This window comes from Bufo gargarizans, unplaced genomic scaffold (genome assembly GCF_014858855.1).
Source record: "Bufo gargarizans isolate SCDJY-AF-19 unplaced genomic scaffold, ASM1485885v1 fragScaff_scaffold_368_pilon, whole genome shotgun sequence".
NCBI lineage: Eukaryota > Metazoa > Chordata > Amphibia > Anura > Bufonidae > Bufo > Bufo gargarizans.
In genome coordinates, this window is record NW_025334103.1 from 262684 (window position 1) to 271667 (window position 8984).

Genomic DNA, 8984 nt, shown 5'->3' on the forward strand with positions numbered 1-8984 from the left:
GCTGCCCCCACACGCCAGGGTATGGCTGGCACTTGTCACACCCAGGACAGTGTGGGGTTAACAATTACTATGTGACTGAACCCCCGCTACGGTCAGACTGACCTGTAGGAAACACCAGAATGTCGGCTTTCCACATTTAAAGGGAGTGTGTCCTCGGAAAGTGACCTGTTTAACATATTTGTAAATAATTTTTGATGCTTTTACTATTCAGTGTCAATATCTATAATTAAACAAAAGCCGTAACATCCTGCAGTTATCGGTCTGTACAGATCCCTCTGCTGCAGTTATCTGCCATTGTAATCCTCTGTGTATAGATAAGACAGGGTCTGATTGTCTACTCCACCTCCCCGCACAATTCACACAGCATGCCTCGAAGACCGTAGAATGTAGAGATTGGACATAGAGACTCGGTGCTGTCTGGCTTGGCAGGTAACATTTTGGTGACACATTCCCTTTAATTCTAGGGGGGGGTGCGCGCCTTGCTCCTATGGAATCCAGGGATGCAAATGAGCTCTTAAAGGGCCTAACCCCCTTCTTCCGCCACTCTGCTCCGATGCTGAATTGAGCAGGACAAAGGCTTGTTCTGGAGATGCAGTGAGGTACCAGACACTCCATGGGTACGCTAGGCCGAGGCTTCCACCTAGCAGTGAGCCCACTGATGTCACTAATGGGTGGGCTTTAGTGTTGCCCCAGCCTGTAAAACAGCTAGGGCAGCAATAAAGCCTGCCCATCAGAGCCCGTGACATCACCAGGAACACTGCTAGGAGGAAGCCACTGCCTAGCAGAGTGAAAAATATAAGCAAAAAAGCCCTTGCCCTGCATCGGGACCATGAGAGCTCTGATGCTCATGTCAAGGGGGGGCTGCTTGGATGAAAATGGGGATACATCTGATTTCAGCTCTTAACAACCCCTTTAACACGCTCCGCCTCTGATGGCAGCGATGCCATAAGTCAATGTCTAACCTTTTAAACAGGCCTTAAGATGTGACTGGGATACTAAATAAGCCAGCACCCCATCTGCAGACAGCTGTTTCAGATGATTGCCTCTCAGCAGAGAGAACTGGGTGCTGGCTAGTCATGTCTCAAGGCCTGTTTGTAGAATCGCTGCCATCTGGTGGCACCAGAGGTGGAGCTTGCTAAGAGCTCATCTGCATCCCTATCACTCGGGCAGTGGCCATGCTGATCGTCCAGCAGCAGCACAGAGGAGGTCAGCTGAGGGGATTCGCTACGCCCTCAGACGGTAGAGTCGTTCCTGATGAGCTCATAGAAGGCGATGGCCTGCAGCAGAGCGTCGCACAGCTCCTCGTTCCGGTTCTGTCCTCTGGGCAGGAACTTGTGCTTGTACTGGAGAAGGAGGTCCGGTGTGAGGCGGAGCCGCGGCTGCTCCAGGGTCCCGGCCTCTTGCACCAGCTGCTGCACTAAGTCCACGCCGCTCGTTTTACACCCACCCACCATGATGCCAAAATGCTTTCCCACTGTGGTCCTGGCCATGCTGAAGACCCTGTGCTCCCGCGCCACCACATAAGCAGGGTTCAGCAGCGTGTACAACATGGCTTCCACTATCCGCAGGTGCAACATCACAGGAAACATGGAGGCGTTCTGGGCAGACAGCGAGCTTCTCTCAAGGATGTAGATGTCTGCTGCTGGGAGCTTAGAGACTGCTGAAGACACCTGTGGAGAGGAACCAGGAGCAGCGCTCAGCTACAGAACCGGCACCAGCAGACCCATGTAAAGGCCAGACTTACATCTTCCAGGTAGAGATCAGTGGGCTGTCTCCCCTTTGCCATCAGGTACCATTCATGTTGCTGCCAGTCTCTCACAGTCAGGGTGCGGTCCACATGAGCCCAGGCCAGTCTCTTCAGTCCAAACACAATGGAGATGATACTGTCCGTGGCCTAAGAAGACAGGAGGCGCTGTTACCTGCACAAGAGCGAGGGGGGCCCTCACCTGCAGGCGCTGTTACCTGCACAGGAGCGAGGGGGGTCCTCACCTGCAGGCGCTGTTACCTGCACAGGAGCGAGGGGGGCCCTCACCTGCAGGCGCTGTTACCTGCACAGGAGCGAGGGGGGTCCTCGCCTACAGACGCTGTTACCTGCACAGGAGCGAGGGGGGGTCCCTCACCTGCAGGCGCTGTTACCTGCACAGGAGCGAGGGGGGGTCCTCACCTGCAGGCGCTGTTACCTGCACAGGAGCGAGGGGGCCCCTCACCTGCAGGCACTGTTACCTGCACAGGAGCGAGGGGGTCCCTCACCTGCAGGCGCTGTTACCTGGACAGGAGCGAGGGGGGGTCCTCACCTGCAGGCGCTGTTACCTGCACAGGAGCGAGGGGGCCCCTCACCTGCAGACGCTGTTACCTGCACAGGAGCGAGGGGGCCCCTCACCTGCAGGCGCTGTTACCTGCACAGGAGCGAGGGGGCCCCTCACCTGCAGGCGCTGTTACCTGCACAAGAGCGAGGGGGGCCCTCACCTGCAGGCGCTGTTACCTGCACAGGAGCGAGGGGGGGGTCCTCACCTGCAGGCGCTGTTACCTGCACAGGAGCGGGGGGGGGGTCCTCACCTGCAGGCGCTGTTACCTGCACAGGAGCGAGGGGGCCCCTCACCTGCAGACGCTGTTACCTGCACAGGAGCGAGGGGGCCCCTCACCTGCAGGCGCTGTTACCTGCACAGGAGCGAGGAGGGTCCTCACCTGCAGACGCTGTTACCTGCACAGGAGCGAGGGGGGGTCCTCACCTGCAGGCGCTGTCCGTGGCCTAAGAAGACAGGAGGCGCTGTTACCTGCACAAGAGCGAGGGGGGCCCTCACCTGCAGGCGCTGTTACCTGCACAGGAGCGAGGGGGGTCCTCACCTGCAGGCGCTGTTACCTGCACAGGAGCGAGGGGGGTCCTCACCTGCAGGCGCTGTTACCTGCACAGGAGCGAGGGGGGTTCTCACCTGCAGACGCTGTTACCTGCACAGGAGCGAGGGGGCCCCTCACCTGCAGGCGCTGTTACCTGCACAGGAGCGAGGGGGCCCCTCACCTGCAGGCGCTGTTACCTGCACAGGAGCGAGGAGGGTCCTCACCTGCAGACGCTGTTACCTGCACAGGAGCGAGGGGGGGTCCTCACCTGCAGGCGCTGTTACCTGCACAGGAGCGAGGGGGGTCCTCACCTGCAGGCGCTGTTACCTGCACAAGAGCGAGGGGGGTCCTCACCTGCAGGCGCTGTTACCTGCACAAGAGCGAGGGGGGTCCTCACCTGCAGGTGCTGTTACCTGCACAAGAGCGAGGGGGTCCTCACCTGCAGGCGCTGTTACCTGCACAAGAGCGAGGGGGGTCCTCACCTGCAGGCGCTCCACAGCAACTTCAGGCTTTAAGAAGTTTGCACTGTCTCGTCGGCCCCTCTTCTTGGCGTCACTGGGTGTGCAGCTCGGCGCAGGGGCATGGCTGGCATCAGGCTGCACTTCCTCCCAGAGCGGGACATGAGGCAGCTGCTGCTCTGGGGTGGTGAACGCTCCATGGCTGCCCTCCTGGGGTGAGCTCCTCGCTGCTCTGGTGCAGTACAGAGGCCGCAGGAAGATCTTCATACCTGAAAAAGGCAACAATCAGGGTAAATAGGAAAGTATAACGGGGGCTGGGCAGAAGAAGAAACTATAAAGGGGAAGGGGGGGATGGACAAGAGGGGGAGCACAAAAAGGCCGGACAATGGAAGTGAGGGAGCACAACAAAGGGCCAGAAACATTGGGGAGCACAAGGAGGGGCTGAATAAAAGGGTCAGAGGAGTACAAAGAGGGAGCACATGGAGGGGCACAAGCAGGAGCCCGGCAATGGGGAGGAGGGTTATATAAGGGGTCCAGCACAGTAGAGGAAGCACAGGTGGAGGTGGATGCAGTATAGTTGGGTTTATAGAGAGTAGGGAGGTGCAGGTCTGTACGGGCAGGATATGGGGAAGTGTACAGCGAGGTGATGGCGGGTGTATACGGGGAGTGGAGGGCAGTACCGGAGGACATGGGGGGTGTATACGGGGAGTGGAAGGCAGTACCGGAGGACATGGGGGGGTGTATACGGGGAGTGGAAGTTAGTACCGGAGGACATGGGGGGGTGTATACAGGGAGAGGAGGGCAGTACCAGGGGACATGGGGGGTGTATACAGGGAGAGGAGGGCAGTACCGGAGGACATGGGGGGTGTATACAGGGAGAGGAGGGAAGGGGGGAGAGGAGGGGGAGAGGGGGGAGAGGAGGGGGGAGAGGGGGGAGGAGGGAGAGGAGGGAGGAGAGGAGGGAGAGGAGGGGGGAGAGGAGGGAGAGGAGGGGGGAGAGGAGGGAGAGGAGGGGGGAGAGGAGGAGGAGGAGAGAGGGGGGGGAGGGGGGAAGAGAGGGGAAGAGGAGGGAGAGGAGGGGGGAGAGAGGGGGGGAGAGGAGGGAGAGGAGGGGGAGAGGAGGGGAGAGGAGGGAGGGAGGGGGGAGAGGGGGGAGAGGAGGGGGGAGAGGGGGGAGAGGAGGGGGGAGAGGAGGGAGAGGAGGAGGGAGAGGAGGGGGGAGAGGGGGGAGAGGAGGGAGAGGAAGGAGAGGAGGGGGGTGGAGGGGGAGAGGGGAGAGGAGGGAGAGGAGGGAGAGGAGGGGGGAGGGGGGAGGTAGGAGGGGGGAGAGGGGGGAGAGGAGGGGGGAGAGGAGGGAGAGGAGAGGGAGAGGAGGGGGGAGAGGAGGGAGAGGAGGGGGGAGAGAGGGGGGGGAGAGGAGGGGGGGAGGGAGAGGAGAGGAGGGGGGAGAGGCCCGGGGGAGAGCGAGGGGGAGCGGAGGTGGAGGAGAGGAGGAGGGAGAGGAGGGCCAGGAGGAGGAGGGAGAGGAGGGGGAGGGGAGAGGGAGAGGTAGGAGAGGAGAGGAGGGGGGAGGGGAGAGGGGAGAGGGGAGGGAGAGGAAGGGGGGGAGAGGAGGGAGAGAGGGGGGAGAGGGGAGAGGAGGGCGAGGAGGGGAGAGGGGGACGAGGCGGGGATGAGGGCGGTGGAGGGGGGGAGAGGGGGGAGAGGGGGGGGAGAGGAGGGGGGAGAGGAGGGAGAGGAGGGGGGAGAGGAGGGAGCTATGAGGAGGGAAGGGGGGGAGGTACCGGGAGATATGGGGGGGGGGAATGGTACCGGGAGAATATGGGGTTGGGGGGAGGAGAGGTACCGGAGATTATGGGGGGGAGGAGAGGTACCGGAGATATGGGGGGTTACGGAGAGGTACCGGGAGATTGGGGGGGGGGGGGGGAGGTACCGGGAGATATGGGGGGGGGGGGGGAGGTACCGGGAGATATGGGGGGGGGGGAGATATGGGGGGGGGGGGGGGTACCGGGAGATATGGGGGGGGGGTACCGGGAGATATGGGGGGGGGGGAGGGTACCGGGAGATATGGGGGGGGGGGGGAGGTACGGGAGATATGGGGGGGGGGGGGGGGGGATGGGTACCGGGAGATATGGGGGGGGGGGGGGGAGGTACCGGGAGATATGGGGGGGGGGGGGAGAGGTACGGGAGATAGGGGGGTGGGGGGGGAGAGGTAACCGGGAGATATGGGGGGGGGGGAGGAGAGGTACCGGGAGATATGGGGGGGGGGGGGGAGAGGAGGAGACGGTCCGGGAGATATGGGGGGGGGGGGGGAGGAGAGGTACCGGGAGATATGGGGGGGGGGGGAGGAGACGTACGGGAGATATGGGGGGGGGGGGGGGGGGGGGGAGAGGGAGGAGGTACGGGAGATATGGGGGGGGGGGAGGAGAGGTACCGGAGATATGGGGGGGGGGGGGAGGAGAGGTACCGGGAGATATGGGGGGGGGGGGAGGAGACCGGTACCGGGAGATAGGGGGGGGGGGGAGGAGAGGTACCGGGAGATACTGGGGGGGGGAGAGAGGTACCGGGAGATAATTGGGGTGGGGGGAGGAGATGTACCGGGAGATATGGGGGGGGGGCGAGGAGAGGTACCGGGACGATATGGGGGGGGGGCGAGGAGAGGTCCCGGGAGATATGGGGGGGGGCGCAGGAGGGAGAGGTAACCGGAGAATATGGGGGGGCGAGGAGAGGTACCGGGAGATATTGGGGGGGGGGCGAGGAGAGGTACCGGGAGATATGGGGGGGGGCGAGGAGAGGTACCGGGAGATATGGGGGGGGGGCGAGGAGGAGTAGGCCGGGAAGATATGGGGGGGGGGAGGAGAGGTCCCGGGGAGATATGGGGGGGGCGAGGAGAGGTACCGGGAGATATGGGGGGGGGGGGGAGGAGAGGTACCAGTGGAGATATGGGGGGGGCGAGGAGATGGTACCGGGAGATATGGGGGGGGCGAGGAGAGGTACCGGGAGATATGGGGGGGGGGGGGGGGAGGAGAGGTACCGGGAGATATGGGGGGGGGGAAAGAGAGGTAACCGGGAGATATGGGGGGGGGAGATATGGGGGGGGGAGAGGTACCGGGAGATATGGGGGGGGGGGGGAGAGGTAACGGGAGATATGGGGGGGGGGAGAGGTACCGGGAGATATGGGGGGGGGGAGAGGTAACGGGAGATATGGGGGGGGGGGGGGGGGAGAGGTAACGGGAGATATGGGGGGGGGGGAGAGGTACCGGGAGATAGGGGGGGGGGGGGAGAGGGTAACGGGAGATATGGGGGGGGGGAGAGGTACCGGGAGATATGGGGGGGGGGGGGAGAGAGGTACCGGGAGATATGGGGGGGTGGGGGGGAGAGGTACAGGGAGATTGGGGGGGGGGGGAGAGGTTACCGGGAGATATGGGGGGGGGGGGGAGAGGTACCGGGAGATATGGGGGGGGGGGGAGAGGTACCGGGAGATATGGGGGGGGGGATGAGGTACCGGGAGATATGGGGGGGGGAGGTACCGGGAGATATGGGGGGGGGAGGAGAGGTACCGGGAGATATGGGGGGGGGAGGAGAGGTACCGGGAGATATGGGGGGGGGAGGTACCGGGAGATATGGGGGGGGAGAGGTACGGGAGATATGGGGGGGGGGAGAGGTACCGGGAGATATGGGGGGGGGAGCAGTACCGGGAGATATGGGGGGGGGGAGAGCAGTACCGGGAGATATGGGGGTGTGGAGAGCAGTACCGGCAGATATGGGGGGGGGTGTATAGGGAGTGCTGCAGGACTTGACAGGTGCACTTACCTCCATTTATCAGAGTTTTCAAGGTTCCGGACATCGGTGTCACGTGGGTCACTCGACGAATATGTCGCGATCTATTGACGTCAATGACACGTGACTGACTGTACGCGGTGGGGAGGAGCTTACAGAAGACGTCATACAAAGCTCTAGAGATGGCGCATGCTCATACTACCCGTCAGATTCACACAGTGTTCCCCCTAGTGGTGACGACGAGCGGCGCGTCCGCAGGCTGTGTAGATATAGACCACCCGAGGGACTACGGATCCCTGTGTGCGAGAGACCTGAGGAATGATCAGGGATTATATACAGCGTATACGTGCAGTTATACCGCTATATGGAGGATACGTGCAGTTATACCGCTATATGGAGGATACGTGCAGTTATACCGCTATATGGAGGATACGTGCAGTTATACCGCTATATGGAGGATACGTGCAGTTATACCGCTATATGGAGGATACGTGCAGTTATACCGCTATATGGAGGATACGTGCAGTTATACCGCTATATGGAGGATACGTGCAGTTATACCGCTATATGGAGGATACATGTAGTTATACCGCTATATGGAGGATACGTGCAGTTATACCGCTATATGGAGGATACGTGTAGTTATACCGCTATATGGAGGATACGTGCAGTTATACCGCTATATGGAGGATACGTGTAGTTATACCGCTATATGGAGGATACGTGTAGTTATACCGTTATATGGAGGATACGTGCAGTTATACTGTTATGGAGGATACGTGCAGTTATACCGCTATATGGAGGATACGTGCAGTTATACCGCTATATGGAGGATACGTGCAGTTATACCGCTATATGGAGGATACGTGTAGTTATACCGCTATATGGAGGATACGTGTAGTTATACCGCTATATGGAGGATACGTGCAGTTATACCGCTATATGGAGGATACGTGCAGTTATACCGCTATATGGAGGATACGTGCAGTTATACCGCTATATGGAGGATACGTGCAGTTATACCGCTATATGGAGGATACGTGTAGTTGTACCGCTATATGGAGGATATGTGTAGTTATACCGCTATATGGAGGATACGTGTAGTTATACCGCTATATGGAGGATACGTGTAGTTATACCGCTATATGGAGGATACGTGTAGTTATACCGCTATATGGAGGATACGTGTAGTTATACCGTTATATGGAGGATACGTGCAGTTATACTGTTATGGAGGATACGTGCAGTTATACCGCTATATGGAGGATACGTGCAGTTATACCGCTATATGGAGGATACGTGCAGTTATACCGCTATATGGAGGATACGTGCAGTTATACCGCTATATGGAGGATACGTGTAGTTATACCGTTATATGGAGGATACGTGCAGTTATACCGCTATATGGAGGATACGTGTAGTTATACCGCTATATGGAGGATACGTGTAGTTATACCGTTATATGGAGGATACGTGCAGTTATACCGCTATATGGAGGATACGTGTAGTTATACCGTTATATGGAGGATACGTGCAGTTATACTGTTATGGAGGATACGTGCAGTTATACCGCTATATGGAGGATACGTGCAGTTATACCGCTATATGGAGGATACGTGCAGTTATACCGCTATATGGAGGATACGTGCAGTTATACCGCTATATGGAGGATACGTGTAGTTATACTGTTATATGGAGGCTATGTGCAGTTATACCGTTATATGGAGGATACGTGCAGTTATACCGGTATATGGAGGATACGTGCAGTTATACCGGTATATGGAGGATATGTGCAGTTATACCATTATATGGAGGATAAGGGGGATATACGGTTATATTGAGGATACGTGCAGTTATACCGGTATATGGAGGATATGTGCAGTTATACCATTATATGGAGGATACGGGGGA

General features: G+C 59.2%; 1 protein-coding gene across 1 annotated transcript; it reads right to left on the bottom strand.

The window, feature by feature from the left end:
- Positions 1-198: 198 nt before the first annotated feature.
- Positions 199-7199, bottom strand: TEFM (transcription elongation factor, mitochondrial). The gene is made up of 4 exons (XM_044273075.1): positions 7107-7199; positions 3318-3562; positions 1745-1894; positions 199-1670 (listed from the first exon to the last, which is right to left on the bottom strand). Exons 1-4 carry the CDS (start codon positions 7138-7140, stop codon positions 1233-1235), a joined length of 867 nt encoding a protein of 288 aa, XP_044129010.1. The 5' UTR covers positions 7141-7199; the 3' UTR covers positions 199-1232.
- Between the last annotated feature and the right edge of the window lie 1785 nt (positions 7200-8984).

Excerpts from the sequence above, each read along its gene's own strand:
- TEFM (XM_044273075.1), bottom strand. The coding sequence starts at position 7,140 with ATGTCCGGAACCTTGAAAACTCTGATAAATGGAG. Across the intron at positions 3,563-7,106 it reads GAAAACTCTGATAAATGGAG|GTATGAAGATCTTCCTGCGG; the intron begins GTAAGTGCACCT and ends TGCCTTTTTCAG. Across the intron at positions 1,671-1,744 it reads CTGATCTCTACCTGGAAGAT|GTGTCTTCAGCAGTCTCTAA; the intron begins GTAAGTCTGGCC and ends TCCTCTCCACAG.